This window comes from Aythya ferina, assembly GCF_964211825.1.
Source record: "Aythya ferina genome assembly, chromosome: 2".
In the NCBI taxonomy this organism is placed as follows: Eukaryota; Metazoa; Chordata; class Aves; order Anseriformes; family Anatidae; genus Aythya; species Aythya ferina.
Genome location: NC_140297.1, coordinates 17,787,239 through 17,809,072, shown reverse-complemented (window position 1 = coordinate 17,809,072; position 21,834 = coordinate 17,787,239). Strand labels below are relative to the sequence as shown.

The 21,834-nt window shown below is 42.5% G+C and overlaps 1 protein-coding gene across 1 annotated transcript in view; it reads left to right on the top strand.

Annotated features, from left to right (window-relative positions):
- Nucleotides 1-2,582: 2,582 nt before the first annotated feature.
- The window catches only part of APBB1IP (amyloid beta precursor protein binding family B member 1 interacting protein), a 62,120-nt gene continuing 42,868 nt past the window's right edge, over nucleotides 2,583-21,834 (top strand). The window contains exons 1-3 of the mRNA XM_084510401.1: nucleotides 2,583-2,735; nucleotides 16,557-16,628; nucleotides 20,448-20,535. Coding sequence (XP_084366527.1) covers nucleotides 16,557-16,628; nucleotides 20,448-20,535 — 160 coding nt within the window. The 5' untranslated portion in view covers nucleotides 2,583-2,735. The remainder of the gene's footprint in view (nucleotides 2,736-16,556; nucleotides 16,629-20,447; nucleotides 20,536-21,834) is intronic.

Here is a 21,834-nt window from a genome sequence, read left to right as displayed (position 1 = left end):
ATTTATATATTTTATTTTTATTTTTATTTTTAAATGTTGGCCAGTGGCACAGTGGCTTGGCAATATCTTATACTTTTGCAGCCACCTTCTCATTGATAACAATGAGGTCTATGGGCTGATCATGCATTACTCATGGCAGGTAAGATCACAGTCAACACAGTGTCACATTTGCCCCGTGAGAAAATGAAGGTCAGCCTGAAAAGCTGACCATTATCAGTGCAAAAAGTGATGTTAATGAAACTTAAAGAAGTGCACCTACACTAAAATATTCCATTTTTGCCAGTGGAGTTTTGGTTTCCCAACATTAAAAACATTTCTCTTTGTTCCCTTTCAAAAACAGATGTTCTGCTTTAACTCTAATTTATCTTCTGCTTAATGGAAACTTACATTACAGTAAATGCAATCCACAAGGACTCTGCAGATTAACAACGCTCCCAGAGCCGAGGGTGTATAATGACAGCATATCTACCCAGCGATCTGCTCTCCAGTGATAAGAAAAGGAAAAGAGCAATTTGCAATTGCATGCGTTAAATCTTGAGTCATGCAACTGCTGTTAAACACACAATTGTTATGTGGGTGGGGAGCGTGCCTCTTCTTTCCATTACAAAACAAAAAGCATTTGGAGGAGAGCAGAAGGCAGAGCTGGAATTCGGGGGAATGATTCTGCTACGTGTTCATTTTAGCTGAGAACAGAGAAAACAAATTAGGAAGCATTACGTATCTCCACCTGCTCCTGCCACAAACGTTGTCTTTCTCTAACCATGTCATTAATCAGGTCCATATCTGCTGCAGCGTTTCCCTCACCACATTTCTTCCTTATGAACACATGACGGCCTCCACCCATCCCACTGGAGCACGATGCTCATGCTCCTGAATGCAGCCCAAAACCTCAGACAGCATTCAAGATTTTCTGGGATTTCTATTATTTTCTCACTGTTTTCTCCTTATTTTTCTTTTCCTTGTGCTCTTCTCATCTCCACTGTTCCTCTTAGGGAGAACGATGCTCATCTGTCATAGCTAGGTAAAAGGAGAGCAGGAAAATACTAACGTTTGGCTTTCTCAGCTGTATTTCATGACACTTAGAGAGGGCAGCAATGAACAAAACAACACAGAGAGGAAACAAAGGCTCATTTGCATCACCAGAATAGATTTTTGTACATTATCATACAAATAACTTGGTCGTGTATCTTGGGAAGATTAAAATAAGTGAGAAACCACTAGTACAGTCAGGGTGTGGCCATATTACTGCTAGGTCACACGTAGAAGTGAAGTAACACTTTTTGGCAACAAAATGCACCATCAGCTATAATTCTAACACATGCAAAGCATTTGCTCCAAGGTGCAGATTCCAAAATTGACCTCGGGATGATTTTAAAGATAAATATTTAATTGCCAATCTGCATTTTTAAATTACCTCTTTCCTTGGCACCGTAGCAATCCCAAAAGGCAAAAGAGCAACTGCAAAGAACGTCAGCAAAGTAAAAAAGAAAATATGCACTATCCATGGGATCTCAGACTCCCAAGCTGCTGAACTTATATGAGTTTATTAACTTTGTGCATGATTTTTCATATGCTAGTACGTTTGCAGATTTTGATGTATTTTTTGGGCCTGGCCCAAGATGTAGCTCGTAGTTCAGCAAAGTCTCTGGTAAATTTTAGCCAGCTTCTCAATTAAACAGTGCTTGGTGGTTTGTTTGTTTCTTTGTTTGTTTTTTTGGGGGTGGTGTTTTTTGTTACTTTTTGCTTGTTTGTTTTTAAATAACAGGAGTAGAACAATGTGCTATTCCCTAAATGCATTCTTAAGTATGGCTGAACCGTCTCAGCTGGATTTTTTCAAAGCAATTACCCCTTAAAGCATTGACACATATTCACTGTGCAGAAGTGGGGGTAATTTAAAATGCTACCATCTTTCTGCCATAATTATCTTACCTCCAGCAGTACTGGAAGAATCTAACAAAGGATTCCTTCACTGATTTGGAGCAAAATCTGGTGTTTCAGTATAAATGGCTTTGGAATTATTAAACTAAACTACCTGACAACAAAGATTAAGCTAGAGTACCTGACAACTTTTCTAAACTGACTTTGAAGTAACAAGTTCAAGATGGAGACATTCCCCTTTTTTGGGAGGGGGTATTTAACGTGTTATACAACTATTCCTACTCATTGAAGGAAATTTTAGTACACCTCAAAGCAGCACTTCACAGTGCCACAGAACGGTGCAGAAATGCCATAAAAGCAACTTTTTCGGCTTGAGGCAGCATTATTAAAAAAATAAGTTAAAAAATAGACAGTCTTTCCAAATGCAGGGTGAAGAGAAGCCACCTTTTTGTCTGAACACCACCCGGCCTCGCCGTGAGGTGACGAGGGGCAGAAAGGGAGCTGGAAACGCAGCGCCTCCCGCCTGGGCTTTCGGGCTCCATTTTGTGGGTCCCCCCCAGCCTCCAGCGGGGACCTCGGCTCACCACAGCCCTCGGGCCGGCCTCCGGCGGGGAGTCCCCGAGTGTCCCCATCAGGGCGAGCCGAACCCAAGCTCTGAGAGCCGGCTGCCCCCGGCGGGTGAAGGCGGAGGGCGGCGCTGCGAGCCCCGGGGCGGCTCCCGCTGAGGTGGCCGCCCCGGGGAGCCCGGCAGCCGGCCCCATTTCCCCCCTCAGGCGGTGCCGCGGAGCCCAGCCCGCCTCAGCCTCCTGCTCGCAGCGCCTCCGGGAGCCGGCGGCTGCCGTCGCCCTCCTGCCAAGGTAAAACCGGGGGGTGAGAGAGGCTCTGGCCCTAACGGAGTGGGGTGGGAGCGGTGCTGATGGACCAGCGATCTAAATACCGTCCCCACAAGCTTGGGGTGTTGTTTCAACCCAGCGCTCACCGAAAAGGAAAGTTACTGCATCTGTTCGATGTCGCGCTGGGGAGATGTACCTGGTAGGGGCTGCTGAGCCTTCCTTCCAGCCTGGTGCTGGAAATTTGGGTGCTGAAATACAGCCCTCGAGCAAAAGATGTGGGATGCCACCAATCTGGGACAGGCGGCTTGGTTTGGCTTGCTGAGGTGCCTTCTGGCGCAGGTTTTTCTGATTCTGGGGCTGGCGGGGCTCCAGCTCGAGTCTTCCCCCTCATAACCTCTGTTTTCGGTTTTCTGGCAGTAATTTTTCTTCTTTGGTGCTAGTTCCCCTTCGCGAATTACATGAAATCCGTGTTTTCTCAGCTGCCCCTAAATAACTTTTAAACAGTATCCATTCACATATGACTCCTGCAGCATCGCTGTCCATCGATCGCCCCGTAAATGTGGTGTTTTTGGGACTTTGGTTAGCACACCTGCTTCAGCACAGACAAACACACAAACCCCGGTGTTTCAGAGGGCTGGCTATGCTACATGACCTGCTTCACCTACATATAGCCTCCTACTCATTTGCCTTCGCTAACTTTACAACTTTTTTTTTCCAGAAACTTTGCAAAGAATGTGAATCTAGGTTAAAGCTCTGTTTAAAGCACATTGAATTTTTTGCTGAACCTGTTGTTTTTACCTGTGGGCTTGCTAACAAGACTATTAATTTAATTGTACCTCATGCTTTGTGCAAGGATTAAATGGAGACAGTTTGGCTTTGTCTTTGGGAGGTTAATCACCGGAGCATTACAGATAGCTGAGTGATCCTTGAGTTATATTCTCAGGGAATTTGGATCTATCTGGGAGGGTACATAACTGGAGAAATGTACTGCTTCTGAAATGGTATTTTTAATAATTCCCTGCCTCTTCTTTTTCTTCTTTAAATATCCCCTGTGGGTACTATAGATACTTCTGGCATTTGGAGGCAAATATGACTGAAGCCTCAAAGTAATAATTGAATAAATTGTGTTTTAATTGTTCAAGTTGGAATTCATGATTATTTGGTTTGCTGTATCTTCAAGCAGAATATGATGCCTTTGAAGTGCCGATTTATATTGTTATCAAACGTTTATTCCAGTTTAATTTGTTTTTTACAGATTAAAAGACTGATTCTTACTATAATTGAGCAGGGTCTAGCAGATCACACATTCATGCATCTGTGAATCGATATAGAGGCTTGGTCCTGAATAAAGCTTTAGAGACTAAGATATTTGGGAGGGCAGTAAGGTGTATAGATGGGCAGAAGTATGGACACAAGGGCCAGTTGGGTCTTGTAACCTCTTAACTGAGCACATGTGAACATGGCCTGAGATTTCTTAGGTAGCAATGAATTTCCCTAAAACAGTAAAATTTTACATTTGCTGTGTTTCATTTTTTTTCTCTTAGCAGAAAAGGAACTGGTGTCTTACAGCAATGAGAGGAACAAGAAGTAGAAAGCCTTCCTTCTATTCTTCTGCAGTATGTAGCGAAGGGGGAGGTAGGGCTGATGGAGGGATCAGCAGTTACGTCTGGCCCTACAAAATGTCTGAGAAAACCAGCAGCATGGAGTGCTGCTGGGGCTGAGAGGAGAGATAACCTGTCTGTCTGCAGATTCACAAACATCTGTCTTTCAAGGAGGAGATGTGTGAACATGGATTTTCTCGAAAGAACAGTCGGTTATGTTTCAGAGGGGGCTTTACAGGAATGTAGCCAAATTTGGTTTTACCGCTTATCATTCAGGACCCTGTCCTTTCTCGCTGTCTCTGCAAATACAGGTGTTTTTCTTTCCCACAGACCTTTTTTTTTTTTCCATCTTTCACTTCATTGTGTCTTGACTTGTTTTGTTTTAGGCTCATCTGACTTGTTGTGATGACAGCGTCCCTTTGTCAGGTTTTGATTTGGAGCGAAAGTGAAAATCAGACCTTTTGTTTGCCTGCAACGTTATAGAAGCTTTAGCTTGTCTCTTTTTGAAGGTTTCTAAGGATGATGACGACTTGCATCCATGCAGACCTCCCAAAACACATGGACTTCAAGGCAGGATCCTCCTCACTCAGCTTTAAACACGACCATTTCAGTTAGTCACCAGAGGTTCTTAGTCACCTTTGTCGTCAACAGAGAGAGATACTTATCAAATTGGTTCCACTGCCCAGTTTTAGACAGCTACTCATCATGCTCTGTAAAATTGCCTTTCTTCCTCTTCATTGACTAAAAAGAAGAGTCTGGGATGAAGTCAGATGCAAATTTCACAGAAACTCTGCCATATGTCTCTTCATGATTAGGAATGACCCATGGTACAGTAAAATTGCTCTTGGAAATGAAAATGTTTTAGCCAGTTTTCCTTATCATCCAGCCTGTTGATTCATGGCTACCCTAGATACTACCAGCTCAGCTGCCAGAGTAGAAGGTAGTAGCTGCAACTTGAAGGAGACCAGGGTGCCTATGTCCTCCCTAAGTTTCTGTGGGAGACTTCTGAGCATCTGCATGAACATCTGTTCCTCGCCACCCCTTAATATTAATTTATAGAATTGCTTCTGACCTGTGAATGAAAGGGAAACAGAAATAACTTAGATCTGACTTAGTACTTTAACGTGGGAATTCACAAACTAGCTTGATAATGACTGTTGCAAAAGTGTAACTCTGTCATTAGTTTCAAAGCCTTTCTTCCAGTAAAGTGACCTTTTAGATCCGTGGCTAGCTAATTGTTATCATAATTTTTGCTACCAGAAGTTATGTCAACTGAAGACAACACTATTTATTTATTTATTTATTTATTTATTTATTTATTTTTGTCGAGCATGGATCTAGTATTTCAAGAATTTGGCTTCAAATAAATCAGGGTCACAGTTATTAAAGTTAATAGGAGTATTTGGGGGAGTAGATGTATTACAAATCCTAGAAGAAAAAGGAGGTTCAGTAGATATGAATCCATTTTTCTGTGTTACCCTGTTTAGAAAATATTGTTTAGAAATGCCTAGAGACATTTCTGATAGCAGTTTTGCACTGAATGCATCTCCTCAGTGTATTTCCATTTTTACTTTCACTCTGTGTATTTGCTTGTAATCTAAAGCAGCGGATGTGAAAGCATGACTTGTAGCACTAGTATTAAAGGATGGAACTCCCTGTGTAGCTGCTATCAGCCGTGGGCAGACCCCATGTGGTTGACATCACCAACAACGGAAAGTTCTCAGTTGACCTCAGACAATCAAACTGATATCATAAAAAATTTGGTGAAAATTTTGTCATCCTACCCACTCATACCAGGAAGAGGGGGTTACACAGGGAATAAATCTGTTTTTAGCAGCACTGCTGGTCTATCAAGCATAGAGAGAACAGATAGGAGTCAAAATCATAGTGGCACTAACTGGAAATAACATGTCTGCTAGGAGGCACCTCACCAAGAGAGCAGGTCAGCTCCATGGAATTGTCCACCTCTTGGTACCCTGCTGACATCTAGTCCATATGTGCAGCAAATGAAAACTTGCTTCTCAGTGGCCTTTGTATGTGTTGGTATTCTCACTGTATCTTCAGGTAGCCCAGGCTACAGACACAAGATTACTTTCCTTCTTCTTCAGAGAGAGATTTTTATGTGACCTTCCAAGTGTACTAGGAACCCCATTTTTTCCTTTCCTGTGGGAGTATCACTGAAGCACAGAATCAAGAAGGATGCTTCATCCCAAGAAGTCTTTTTGAAAGTTAATGTGTTATTTTCTCTGATTGCAAATTTAAAAAAAAAAAAAAAAAAAAAAAAAAAAAAGTAAAATAAATAGAAAGTAGTCAAGTCCACATCACTGTTCTATCACTGTTCTCTGTGCTTTTCAACAAAATCCTGCATTTGGAAGACATGCTGTACACATCACTTGTCATGCCTGAATTGGTGAGTTGACCCTGAGCAAGTGAGACTACATGTCAAAAACATTCCCAAATGCTCGCTGTGGTTACAGCTTAGTTTTGGACTTTGACCATATCTTCAAGACTTCGGGGCAGATGTCAGAGCATTAGAGAGCCAGTTGGTCTCGGTGTCAGTCCTAGGAGGAGATTCAGCATAAACTTTACTGCAGTTTTGTTCGTGGTGGCTCTGTTCTTCCATGCAATTCAGCAACGCCTTTCATATTTGCCACGTGACTGACCTCCTTTGTCTCCCCTGTGCCGTGATGGAGGCGTTATCTCTGAGCAGATCAGTTGTTCCATCCCTCCTCCATGTGGTAAGAAAAAAAGAGAAGGAGGCAGTAGCATTTCCTTTTTGTGGAAAACCAAACAGAAATGGAAGAAATACGCTGGGAATGTCACAAGATTCTTCTCATCCTGCCCCGTTTTCTTCCCGTAACTGTTTCCTTTGTGTGGTTCAGGGCTTGCCGGGCTGTGGCGATACAGCATCCCATCTGTGGTGACCCCAGGCTTTCACCTTCCTTACAAATCTTCATCTGAAACTCATTGCTTATTGCTGTTTCTGATTGCTGTGCACTATACAGACTGAAGGAACCAGCTCTTTTTAGGTGCAAAGTAACAGGCCTTGAAATTAACTCTTCAGTCAGCAGTAACCATGTAAAAGGTTTAAAAATGTCCTCACTTAATTTTTCTACTACTCACTGTGGTACCGAGCACCGCGCTTAGGTGAAATACTAGAAATTCAGGTAAAGCATTACTTGATTGGTTTGATTTTAATACACAAGCTGTGTGCAAAACAAACACGTGGGTTCAAATACATTTTACAGGTTTGTTTTTACCCTTTTTCTCCACTCTTATCTGTTAGAACATTTTATGGTAATGTCTTTTTGTCTTTCAGTCTTCCTTTCCCATGCCACGTGTGCCCTCCCCTAAATATTTCTGGCCATAATAAGAATGTGTGATTACAAGAGATAAGATAGCTCTAATGGCACACTGACAGAGCGTGAATATTGGGACAGATGAATCAGTGATTATTCAACACAGCAGCTCCTGCCCTTAAATTTTGTACTGTAACTATTCATTCATTTTTTCCTCTTCCTAAGTTTGTGCTTGTTTCCATTTTCTGACGCTTGGCATCTCTTGATTCTGTAGGTTATCAGGGAAGATGGCACATGGATTGTCCCACTCTGTGGATCCATGTATTCCTTCATCTCTCACGTGTGGGCTTCCTTGTCTACCGTTTGCTGCTGGTTAGACAATCTGTTAGTGAAAGATCAGCCTGCTTATGGAGTTTGAAGCTAAATAGCAAAATCTTCGTTTAGTGGAGAGCCACAAGGCAAGCTCCCATAGCTCAGGGACCTGAGGATTAGGGGCTTCTGGAAATAGTTTAGAAGTGACAGTTGGGGATGAAATGCTTGGAGCCCATCTCTTCCATTGCAGGCATTGCTGAGCATCCAGTTATGCTGGATCCAGAAAGTACCAACAATTTCACTCCTCTCATTTGCTGGCAGTTTTTTAAAATACAGGAGAGTGTTGTCTCATGGTGCTAGCTCTGTGCAGCAGTGTTGGGTAACTGGAGAAAACAGGAAGGAAAACATTGCACCAACATTAGCAAGCTACAAATTATGGGAAGGAACGTGGGAAGAGATGGAACCAGTGTGTGCTATTTGGGCTTACCTCACTCTGTCACCCTTCTGCTCTCCCATCGTGGCAAGGAATAGGCAGAACCTAAGAGATGAGATGCATTCTGGTAACTTGGATGTCTACTGTCATTTGTATTTGTTTGTATCCCCCCATCTTAAGGGACACACACTTTCATCCAGCTTGCTGCCTTTCCCAGAAGTTAACCTGGGGAGTGGAGGTCTTGTTCTGTGTGCCAGCAGTCTGGCACAGGACTGGGAATTGTTTCTTCAGCCAATTCCACGTGAAGACGTCGTGTCCTCTCCTACCACTTTGCACCCTGCAGAGAGTTTGTGCTCTCTATATGGCTCGTGGTGAGAAGGTCCCCAAACGGGACCATTCTGCTGTAAAGAGTTGTGACAAGGGGAAAATGAGACGACCAAGCCTGGAGCTGTACAGTATTTCTGTAATGTTCTTAGACCCATGGGCCAGACTGAAGCACATTATGTGCTGAGAGGATATATAAGGAGCAGACGTGGCACCGCTTTCAAGCTCCATCAAAGCAGTTCCTTCCCTTCAGGAGTTGACAGTGGGCCCTAAAGCGAAGTTCTGGAGGATAAAAATGTCTCCTTCCACAGTTTGTGCTCTACATTAGGGTTTTTTTTCCCCTTGCATAAGGTGCTTTTAACTCAGTCCCTAGCTGCTCAAGTCCTCTGCTGTGGGATCCGTTTTCTGGAGCTTGAGATCCAGGCTGTGTCTGTGCCTAGGGGGGTGGAGAAGAGCCTGGTGAATGAGCTGCCTTGCACCAGCCTGCACCTTGGTGAAACAAGGGTAAAACATTGCTGCACCTCACTGGTGACAGCAGTTGTATAACTCCCAGCTCAGTGAAATCTGGGTCTTTTGGACTAACACAGACTTCTAAATTCAGTCCTAACTACATGCTTGTACCTGTCATATGTGCAAGTTAACTGAATTTCCAAAACATCAACAAGGGAATAAGCTTCCAGGAGGTGTGACTGTGTATGTATTATGGTTATAATTTCTGTGTAACAGAAGTAGGATCTGTGAGTTTGTGGTGCTCCCATCTAAAGCTGTTTGTATTTACATTCTGGAGTTAGTAGAGTACGAGTTAGAAGTTTAATTACCGTGTGTACTTTGAGTCTTGCTAGCGCCAGTATGAGCAGTGTGATACAAGATAACCAGGCAAGTGGAATGAAAATGGTTTCACAGCGTATGTAGTAATGTGTGTTTGGAGCAATCAGTGGAACATGCTGTGACGTGCTGCTTGTGCCGTGGTCACCTGAAGATGCTCTGGTGTCCGAGGTTAACATTAGAAAAGGATTCTTTTATTATTGTATATATATTTGATGTTTTGGTTTTGATCTGAAGCCAAATGTGACTTCTGAACTAGTAAGGGTACTTTGCCATTTCTACTTTTTCCCTCTTAAACTTGTTCCCTTTCTTAGTATCTATAAGAATTGGTAACTAATTGGATTTTTCTTCTGGGCTGAATTCTGCAGAGACGGATGTTTCCCCATGTTCTACTTCATAAAAACTGACCTAAAGGGCTGTTAGGGACTTTTTACTAGACACAATGCAGTAGGTGGTTAAGGAACTTCCCACCTTCCTCACTGAAATTTATAAGAGACATCAGAGTAGTCAGAGTTTTGGTTGATACCCAGCAGTAAAACCATTGTAAGAAACTTAATTAGATCTGTTTCAGACCTGCAGTCACTTTTAGCCAGCAAGTTACCTTCAGCAGTGGCTGGCATCATGTGTTTCACGAGAAGGTACAAGAAATCCATTGCTGAGAGGTATGCTGTAACCTGTCTGTCACGAAGGCTTTGCTCTGATTCCAAGTTGGTGGAGCCTTCTTTTTAGGTCTTGCAGCATGAGGTTCATCATCCCTACCTGAAATTCTCAGGAATACTAGCACTCCTAGCTATAACTGCTAGAAGATGGCCAACGTGGTGGCTTTCCACGTGGACGTGGTCCTCTGATGTTTACATGTTGTAGTGCAGGTAGTGGGAGGTGAAGATCTTTCCATGTGACTTGTAAAACTCTACTTCATGTATTTTTATCCCTGTTGTTTGCACGTGTCACAGGTTAAGAACACCAGCAACTCTGAATTCAGTGTCAGTAACTTCTATCAGATCTCTTGGTGGGCTGGTTCCTAATTCAGTTCCTCTACAGCTCTGCTGTACGTCCTTGTTCTCCTGATACCGTGCTGTTCCTCATGCCTCTTCTCTTTGTAGCCCTTAGGTTGATTAAACTGCATCAACTCAACTGAGACGGAGTTGCAGAGATGGTAATCTCGTTTGTGATACCGTTGGTGTTTCCTGTTCGGTATTGCACAAGGCCTCCAAGCTTGTTTTCAGATTGCAAGCACAGAAGCCTCGTTACCACGTGCCTGAGACCACTCTTCCTGTTGAAAGGGCCTGCCTGTAGGTAGTTCTCACAGAGCCATCAGGTGCTAACAGCTCCAACTCTGCTTAGTGTAGCACCGTGCCTCCTTTAAGAGCTGCACAGTGTGATCACAGTTAGCTTTGGGCCAGTTTTTATCTTTTATCTTTTTTTAGTAGTGTGAATTTTTTGTTTTACTGCTAGTCTTACCTCCTTGCTGATGGATAATGATTCTGTCCAACAACTTATTCCCGATGTGTTCATGGACATAGTGCAGATGTCTTATCTAAGTATGCAAATTGTCAATTTATTTGCCTATTTATTTATAGACGCTGTCCAGTGACAGCGTCGGTGGACAAGGGAAGAGCAAATGATGCAATCTGCCTTGACTTGTGCAAAGCCTTTGATACAGTCCCACGCAGCATCCTTGCCTCTAAATTGGAGAAAAATGGATGTGATGGATGGATTTGGGTGGATAAGGAATTGGCTTGATGGTCACATCCAAAGAGTTGTGGTCAATGGCTCGATGTCCAGGTGGGGATCAGTGATGAGTGGTGTCCTTCAGGAATCTGTATTGAGACTGAGACTGTGACTGTGTAGCATCTTTGTTAAGGACAGGGACAGTGGGATTGAGTCCACCTGCAGCAAGTTTGCTGCTGACACCAAGCTGTGTGGTGTGGTCAACACGTAGGAGAGAAGAGATGACATCCAGAGGGCCCAGAGAGGTGGGCCTGTGCAAACCTCGTGGGGTTCAACAAGGCCAAGCACAAGGTGCTGCACCTGGACTAGGGCAAATCCAAGCACAAATACAGGCTGGGTGGAGAATGGATTGAGAGCAGCCCTGAGGAGAAGAACCTGGGTGTGCTATTGGATGAGAAGCTTGTTACAAGCCGTCAATGTGCTCTTGCAGCCCAGAAAGCCAACCATGTCCTGGGCTGCACCAAAAGCAGCGTGGCCAGCAGAGAAGGGAGGGGATTTTGCCCCTCCACTCTGCTCTCGTGAGACCCCACCTGGAGTGCTGTGTTCAGCTCTGGGGCCCCCAGCACCAGAAGGACATGGATGTATTAGAACAAGTCCAGAGGAGGGCCACGAGGATGATCAGAGGGCTGGAGCACCTCTCCTACACAGACAGGCTGAGGGAGCTGGGGTTGTTCAGCCTGGAGAAGAGAAGGCTCCAGAGAGACCTTACAGCGGCCTGCCAGTACCTAAAGAGGGATACAGGAAAGCTGGGGAGGGACTCTGTGTCTGGGATGTGGTGATAGGACAAGGGGGACTGGTTTTAAACTAAGAGGGTAGATTTAGGTTAGATATAAAGAAGAAATTCTTTATTATGACTGTGGTTAGATACTGAAACAGGCTGCTCCCCCCCGCCCCATCCCTGGAGGTGTTCAAGGCCAGGCTGGATGGGGCTTTGGGCATCCTGGTCTGGTGGGAGGTGTCCCTGCCCATGGCAGGGGGGGTTGGAACTGGATGGGCTTTCAGGTCCCTTCCAACCCAAACTATTCGATGATTCCCTGATTCTGTGAAATCACAAAACTTTCTTCATTCTTAAAAAAATATATATATTTGTGGGTGTTTTTCTTCTCGCTAGTATCTTGACAAATGAAGATGTTTGCAACCATGCAGAAAGACAATCTGGATGTTAGTCACATCATTCATGTTATGGACCAGCAAAGGCAGCTCCTGCTCTACCTGTCAGTGCGTGGCACAAAGTGATGTAGGTGGGACTAAGCTCGTGGAGGATGGTGCACCGGGACACCGAGTGCAAGGACTGTTTCTCTGGTCTTGCATGTGAGCAAGGAGTTTTCCAGTCACTATTGTTCTTTGGTGCCCTGGAACACTGGGCTAGCCCTGTAGGAAAACCATATCCTTCGCTGTCAGCAAAGTCTGCTTCTCATGCAAGAGCAACAAGTCAGGCAAGGGAGTGTTTCCCTTCCATCTCTGTGGGTAGCTTTCCCTGCATCTGCAGAATTTCTCTGGTGTTAGAGGTTAGATAATTAAATTCCAACTTCCTAGCCCATAGCTCAAGAAATACAGATGTTTACATCTCACTTTAAAGTAAGAGTATGTAGGGAGTAGATAGTTAGAAGATGGAAAAAGTTTTGTGTGGCTCTGTTGCTGTTTAGAAATGCAGCAGAGAGAGTTTTGTGGTGTCAGCCAGGGCTGCAGGATGCTTCTTGTCAAATGGCTGGAAGCCCCCTCTCAGGGCACCTGGGTGGGTGTACATGGGTCTTTGGAAATGCCAGAAAAGCCTCTGACAAAGAAAACTGACTGTCAGTTAAGGAGAAATAGGAACAAATAGACGGAAGTCTTACTTTTTTTCATGGGGTGAGCTGAAATACAAAGAAGTACAAAGAAATACAAAGAAGTACAATGAATTCTCTTACTCACAGGTCTCTTAATTTAGATTTAAATGTGATTTAACAGCAAAGAGACTTCTAAATCTGAAATTAGGGGGGTTAAAAAAAAAATAATAGGCCTAACAGGTCTGGGGGACTTCTGGTAAGTGGCGAAGTGAATACATGTATTGGTGAGTCAAAATGCAATGAGTTGGTATTTCTGTTCTAGGTAAACTTGTGAGAGTTTAATATCTATAAACTAAATAGTGAGACTTGGTGGTTAAAATAGCCAGCTGAAGAGGAAATGCACCCACACCTTATTTATAAAGTGTGAGAAATGTGGGAGTGTTGAATAGAAAAGCTGTCACGAGGAAATGGGCGCTCAATGGAGATTTGAGAATTAAATTTGGAAGGAAGAAAACAATAAGGAGTACCTTTTCCTGTACTGTTGGTGTTAACTAAAAAAAAAAAAAAAGAGGTTTAGAAGGCATCAACTTGAAAATTAATCACTTTAAAAATAGGTTAGGTTTCAGATGCATGCCTTCCCTTGTGCCCCCTGTTATTTTTATGTTTTACAACCACAATTTCCTCTTTTTTATTTTAATTCTGATACTTTTTCTGCTTGAAATCTTAATGCATCACATACAAAACATTGTAAAAGTACTGACTTTTCAGTTTAGTTTATAATGATTTTAAGAGTTAGTAGTGGTAGTAGTATGTACAGGATAACTGTACAAAAAAGTTGCTTTTTAGAGGATATAAAGGAGGACTGAATTTGAAACTCGGTATTCTTCTGGGGACATAGGTAAATCTTTTCCCCTTTTTTCCTAATAATAGCTTACACACCTGCAGGTTTCGCTTTGAGTTTCTGGTTTGAATAAATTCGAGGCTATTTCAAAAGAAAGATTTTGCTGGTCCAACATCTTCCTTGAATGGGATAGTTCCCCATAGGATTTGCCTGTTGTTTAGTCTTAGCTGTTCCTGATGGGGCATTGGAAGAACAGCAATGAGGATGGAGAGGAGTCATGAATGGAATGGACCAAAGACGAGAAGAGTGGATGGGACAGGCTTTGGCAGTTCCATCTTTGGGGATTCATTTTGCTACCTTTTGCTTTTCTAGCTCTTGACAAAATCCCCAATGAATTTTGAAAGTTCTCAGAGTAGTTTAAGAGATTGTTAAGAGATTGTTCAACATGTTTTAATGTGAAAATATTTTCCTCATGGGATCTGATGATGTTTGGTTTGATGGTTGTTAACTTTTCTTCCTAAGACCAACCTATAAAAATTCAAGAGAAAAAGATAGGAAGATACCAGTAGGGAGAATGGCTTGGTGACAACTTGCCTTAATCAGTTGGGTGAGCATGCTGGATGTCTGGTCATGGAAAGTGACACTTGAAAGGGACACTGACACACGTCCTTCTCAATACATATGAGAACGATGGGTACAGCTGATCAGATGCCCCCAACAGATAGTTTTGTTCTCCTATATCAGAGAAAACAGGAACATGTTTATTTCTTTAACACAGAGGAGATACTGTTGGTATGAGCTGCAGCTCCATTTTTTGGCATATAGCAAGTCCAACTTTGCTCTTCCTGATCATATAAGTGGCATTTTGTCTATCCTTTTTATGAAAATTGATTTCTGTGCATCTGGTGTGTAGGAAGCTACTACACAGCTATTGATTCAAATTCCCTAAAGCAATATTCCCTAATTATTTACCCAACCAGGCTACTGCTGAATTTACAGAAACTGACTTTTATAGAGAAAGCTCTGCGTGCTAGGTATGATGCATACAGAGGGAGTGAGCCAGCCAGGGTGGGTTTGTCAGCTGGAAATGAAGCAGCTGAGATGCCTTTAGCTCTCCGTTTGCTCAGCCGTGTGTGACGTGTGGGGCCTGTTATGAAACGTGTGCATAGCAGTGTTGTCTCCACCACGAGGGTTACATTCAGCCCTCCTGACCACGTTACAATGCCTTCAGCAACATTCTGTTTCCAAATCTGTAAGTCTTGGATTGCCAGGATCTAAGAGAACTGGGGGGGGGGAAGCTCTGTTCCCAGTTGCTTGCACCTTGTTGAGTTGTACCAGCTACAAAAACAGTCTAAAGCAGGTAGGGTACACACTGAGCCTGACTGATGGGAGCTGTATGTGCCTGGTCCTAGTGAGTTCTGGTGTCAGTGGTAACACAGGAGGTGAGAGGACATGGAAATGGGGCTGATCTTGCCTATGTAGATGCCTGAAGGATGAAGTTCAAAGGAGGCAGAGCAGCTCAGATTGCTTCACTATTCCACTATTAACTATCATTAAAAACATGCTACCAAATAATTTGCAAACAAGGGATGTTTACTTTAGTGGTTCAGTAATATTTTATATTGAACTATGGCATTATTATATGACTTTAGAAGTTCTATTAAAGGAAAGACTGAAGAAAATTGTAAAGATTGAAGAACGGGGTAGTTGGTCTTCTTTTCTTGCCAGTCTTTCCAGTCATTAGAGTTGTTCCTGTCCTCTGGTTGTTGTCTTGAATCAGGTTGGTCCTCATCCTGGAAGACACACACAAACTTAGCATACCAATAATACTACTTGTGTTTAAAGTGTGATCAGTGTCTGAACTTCTTATGCCATCAGTAGGAGTTTGCAGTCCCTTGCAGGCTTGAGGATCTTAAGAAAATGATGTTTATACATCTTGTCTTCAGCAGTATTGTGTGTCAGACACCCTTTAACACCACTTCACTCCTTTAAAGGAACAGATTTATGAGAAGGAGGAAGGGGATTATAACAGAAGCTGTATCACCCCCATTAACGTCATCTGGTGCTGTCCTCATACCATGCCTCTTGTGACAGAAGTCACCACACGGGCAGTACATGCTTTCTGTGTCTCAGTGCTGTCCATCAGATGCCTTGACATTGGGTAACTTTAGAGTTCTCTGACTGTAGTAGAAATAGAAAGAAAACAGGGGAAAATATTGAGACAAGAAGTTGGTTATGTACTAACCATAATCAGGTCCTGAACCAGATAATACCTAGTAAACCTCTGAGACGTACCTCTGGTTGTATCAGCCATCTCAGCCAAAGAAGGAAAGCTTTCAAGACGAAGCATTCAGTTTCTCAACCTCAAACTTTATTTCCCTTTCCATCTCTCACTAATTAGATTTCTTTGATATTTAAGATACAACCGTGATTTATTTGCTAGTGGCTTCCTCTGAAATTTAACTAATACAAGGACTGAGGTCATTGGAACTTGTGAGTGTAGAGCCGGAGCATATGTTTAAGCATGTACAGGACTGAGCTTCTGATCCGTCAGTCATTTCTAAACTATGGATGGAGGTTTCTGCAAGTTGCCAACAGCTGTTTTAAACTGGGGAAGAATTGTAAAATAATATTGCGTATCCTCTTTTTGACTATTGCTGTCTTTGAAATGAACTCATGATAATTTGTTGTCTGTGTTTTTTTTTTCTTTTAGATGGAGCAAACATGTGATGATATAGATGAAATGTTCAGCAATTTACTTGGGGAGATGGACATGCTGACCCAGGTAAATCTTCTTTTTTCCAAGCAAGATTAGAAAAAGAGCTGTTATATATTAGAGAAAAGAGGCAACTTTTAACATTTTTCATGTTCTTTCACTCTGAATAAATATGCACCTAAATTCTTCTGAAAAACTTCCAACGAAATTTTTCTGACTGACATTTAAACCACGTGGCCTGAAGAATACAGTAATATCAATGCAAGCTAGATTGTTAGAGAGCACTAACTGCTTATGAAAGATGCTTTCTCCCCCGAAAAAATAAATAAATAAATAAATAAATAAGCAGTTTATATTCTTCTTGGATTCAGTCCCAAGAAGTTGAAAGATTCCATCAAAACAGGAAGAGTTTGAGTCTGAATTTTGAGGTATGAATGCCTTGCATACATGGGTAAATGAGATGTAGCCTGAGTGTCAGATGTAAGCTTTGGAACTAAACCCAACATTTTATATTATCTTGAATGTATGAATATAGTAATAACAGGCATCTTTAGATATGCCAAAATATTAAGTTACAGCTAGGGTGCAATTCAGGAATTTATAGAGATGTTATTGCCAATGCAGAATACAAACTTGAGAGGAAACTATAAAACAGCAGGAGCCTATTTCTAAAGCTACAGTTACTGAGTTTGACTATTTACAGCATCTGTTTTGAGGGGTCTTTCATTCTGGTGAATCCCAGTGCTTGCCAAATTAAATACCAATAATTATGAGCCACACGATGGGGATTGTGCTTAAACAATTGAGGTTGTGTGAAAACCAAGATTTCATATTACAGTCTTAGCTGTCAAATCCCAACACTTTGCCCCTTGGTAGCCTTTCTCCTTCTCAAGAGCTTTTTATACATGTAGTTGTGCAGCAGCTCCCCCCCACACCCCCTGCTCCTGCGTGGGCTCCTCTCCACGGGCTGCAGCTCCAGCCCAGGGCCTGCTCCTGTGGGAGCTCTCCATGGGCCGCAGCCTCCTCCAGGCCACATCCACCTGCTCCACTGGGGGCTCCTCCACGGGCTGCAGCGTGGAGATCTGCTCCATGTGGGACCCATGGGCTGCAGGGGGACAGCCTGCTCCACCAGGGGCCTCTCCACAGGCCACAGGGGAACTGCTGCTGCGTGCCTGCAGCACCTCCTGCCCTCCTGCTGCACTCACCACGTTGGGGGTGGCAGGGCTGGTGCTCACTCCCCTCTCCCAGCTGCTGTTGTGCAGCAAGTTTTTTTTTCCCTTCCTTCAGTCTGCTCTCCCAGAGGCCCACCCAGTGTCGCTCCCTGGCTCAGCTCTGGCCAGCAGCAGCTCCCTTTTGGAGCCGGCTGGAGCTGGCTCTGATCTGACATGGGACAGCTTTTGGGCTCTCCTCACAGAGGCCACCCCTGCAGCCCCTGCTACCAAGCCCTTGCCACATAAACCTTGCATCTGTTAATTCCTTTAGACTCTTAATTTCCTAAGCCAGTTTCTAGAGTTCTTTTACCCACTTTTTACCACTCCAATTGTCTGTTCGTAAATGTGAATGATAGAAACATGTAGTGATGCCTCTACATTGTATGAAGAGTCTGAAAACTGAATGCAAATTTAGAATTACACTTTTCTGTTGTTTTTATGTACTTTGCTTTGTTTTTTTAGCATTTTGGTTGTTAGCTCTTTAATTTCCATTTCTTTGTACTTTCTCCGTTTTCATTTTTCATTCCGTACTTTAATGGCCATTATGAGGTGTTACAACTTCTTGTGGAATTACTGATTAGAGTTTTTCCTTTATATTCTTAAAGTCTGTTTCCTCAACACACTTTGTGCCCTTCATTTTTCTCATCTTATTTTCTCCATCGCTATGAAACTGATATTAGCTTCATTTCTCCTCTCCCACTACTTATTCCAAGTCACTTTTTATGAGAGTAAGCATTAACACAGAAGCTGCGTTGAAGTTGTCACTGCTTTGGTTTCCAGCTCTGTACAACCTCAGAAGAAACCAACATCTCTTGGGTGGGTAATAGGTGAAAGGAGTTGCCAAGAAAAACATTTGCATTAGCTTTCCTGAAAAATGCCTGTCAGTTTCAGGCAACTTTGTGCAATGTTAATGCCTCTGCTACAAGTTAACAGAGAACAAAATGTCATACTGTTGCACCTGAAGACCAACATCTCACATGAATTTATGAACAAGGGTATACAGCTTGTAGGATGAATGAAGTAATCCTTCCATTCTGTGTAGCATTGCTACGACCTCAGCTGGGAAATTTTGTCCAGTATTAGCACCGTGTTTTGAAGAGAAGGAAGGTTGGCTGGAGAAAATCCAGAAGAAAGCAGTGGCAATGATAAGAAAAAGAAACATGACCTATGAGAAAAGATTGCGTGGAGGTTGTTTAGTCTAGGGAGGAGGCTGATAACAATCTTAAAGTACATAAAAGGCAGCTTCAGAGCAGAAAGGAGTACTTGGTTCCCCATGTCCACAGAGAATAGTGCAATGGGGAATGGCCTTCAGCTGCTGCAAAGGAAGTTTAGGTTAAGCATTAGAAGAAAGGTTTGATGGCAGGGATAGCGATCTCCACGGTGAAGCACTGGAGCAGATTGCCAGATGCTGGAATTTATCTGATCGCAAACTTTTTTAAAAAAAAAGGGGGTTAGCTATACATTTGTCAGATACAACCCAGGTATAACTTACTTGTAGTAGGTCTAGACAACCCCTTGAAATTCCTTCCAGCCTTGTCTACGGTGTTTGCGTATTAGAGCTATCACCTTCCTCGCTGGGGAATAGAAGTGGAATTTATCTGCCCTTTATGCACTTTTCCTAACTGAGGAAGCACTGTTTCTCTGCCTGCTTCCTAAACAGCAAGCCACAAAGAAGGAATTCTCTATTTAACTATGCAGATTTGCAGTTTCCATTGAAAATGGGATTTTTTTTATATATTTTATTTTTTCAGGGGGTGGTTGCTGTTTGTTTTTGTTTTTCAAACAACAGGAGGAAACAACAGCAAAGTTACGTTTATACTAGTAAATATACCACTGGAGCACATGGCACTGCATAGCTCAGATCTGTACGCAGCTAAACGCTTTCAAAATGTGCACCCCTATTCCACCCCCCCCAAAAAACACAGAAACCCTCAAAACCAGTCTGTCTTTATTCAATGTCTCTATTGGAGGCTGAAAGAGTTGGGGTTGTTCAGTCTAGAGAAGAGAAGGCCCCAGGGAGACCTTATAGCAGCCTTGTAGTATCTAAACGGGGCCTACAGGAAAGCTGGGGAGGGGCTCTTTAGCAAGGAGCATCGTGATAGGACAAGGGGTAATGGCTTTTAACTGAAAGGGTGTTGATTTAGATTAGACATTAGGAAAAAAATAACTATGAGGATGGTGAGGCACTGGCACAGGTTTCCCAGAGAAGCTGTGGATGCCCCATCCCTGGAGGTGTTCAAGGCCAGGCTGGATGGGGCTTTGGGCAACCTGGTCTGGTGGGAGGTGTCCCTGCCTATGGCAGGGGGTTGGAACTGGATGGGCTTTCAGGTCCCTTCCAACCCAAACCATTCGATGAATCTGTGAAACAGCCCAAGCCTCTGCTGTTTCCCAAACCATGCCCAGCTGTTCCCTAACAAGAGTTGTCATTGGCCTAAGTCAACATTGTGTTGGGAAGCATGCAAACCATGAAATACCTGGCACAACATGGTGCTTGAACCCTTGTCCCGGCTCTGTTTAGTTTACCAGTCTAGGCATAATCCCAGAACTAGTGTGTGGCATTCTGCTTCTTGAAGAAGAATTGACTTCATTAGATGCTTTCAGGTAACTGATTGACAAATGGTAATGTCTGTAACAGTAGTTATGTCATTAAACATTTCTTTTTCTTTTACCTTAACAGAGTTTAGGAGTAGAGACTATACAACCGCCATCCCCCAACATGTCTAACAAGGAATGTAGCTTTACAGTGGGCTTTAAGGATTTAAACGGTAAGTAGTGAATGGACTCATTCATGCTTTTTATGCTTTTTTAAGATACCTCACAGCAACAAATGTAAACAAACAAACAAACAACTTCAAATGCTCCTGATCAAAAATAAAGTTTAAAAAAAAAAAAAAAAAAGAAAAAAAGCAGTTTTGCTGGAGGGGGAGGTATGTGTGTGTCTCAGTTTAGTAAATTTCAGAGGAGCCATATTATTTAAAAGGACATTGTTCAATCTTATACAGAAGTCAGACTTTTTAAGATGTCCGAGTATAAAGGGAAAACAAAAAAGAAGTCCCCCAAATTACTTTTTAAAATGTCACCTTTTTACATAAAGATTTAACATACTAGAAAATGCATAAGCATTTTTTTTGCCATTGCAAATACTATCTTCAGCTGCTTTTGCTTTACATTGCTTATTCTCATTCTGGCTTGCACTGTCAATTTTGGATTTGCAGCTGCTTGCTTCCCTGACAACTGAGTCAGGGAATTGATCTGAGTTTATAGAATAATGCTGTTTTCATGTTTTTATGTTGGTGGTATGTTTGCTGGTGGTGTTTTTTTGTTTTGTTTTGTTTCTTGTTACTGGGGGGGGCTGGTTATTTGCATTCTGCTGAGCTGGGAAAACCAGTGTTTTTGTCCCAGAATGAATTCACCATTAATCTACCTAATCCCTCTACCAGCAAGGTGGTTAGAGATATGTAAATTGAAGGGGTCACAAGTCAGCTGAAAATAAAATCTTATGAAAATATACTGTTAGCGTAAGAGGTAAAGCAGAGGAAACTGAGATAGTCTAGTGACATACTCACTTAGTCTGTTGAATGATCTATTTTTTTTTTGTTGGACTATATTATCATTTTTTAATATGTAGTTCATGGCTCTCTACCTCTTTCCAAAATTCCACTTAAAAGAATCACAATTTGGAAAAGCTTTCTTGAGCAAGACTCTTCAAAGAGATTTAAACCACTGAACACAGTGGTTCTTGAAAAACACTTCTCTTCTAGAAAACTAAATCATCCTACAGGATGTTATTATACTGGATCTCTTATAGCGTGTCCAGTTCAAACAACCCAAGAAGAAGTTCCATATCAAGTTCCAAAATACAGTATAAGATTTTGCTTTATACTCTGAAAATATTTATAACTGGTTGATAAAATGCTTTTGAAAAAGACTGTCTTGTTTGTTCTTTTGCTTAGAGGATCCTCAAAACCCTGCATATTACATGAGGTATGTCACAGAGGTTGATCATGCAATTACTGATGTGCTGCAAACAATACCGTACAGTTGGCTGTGTTTTAGAACTCTCC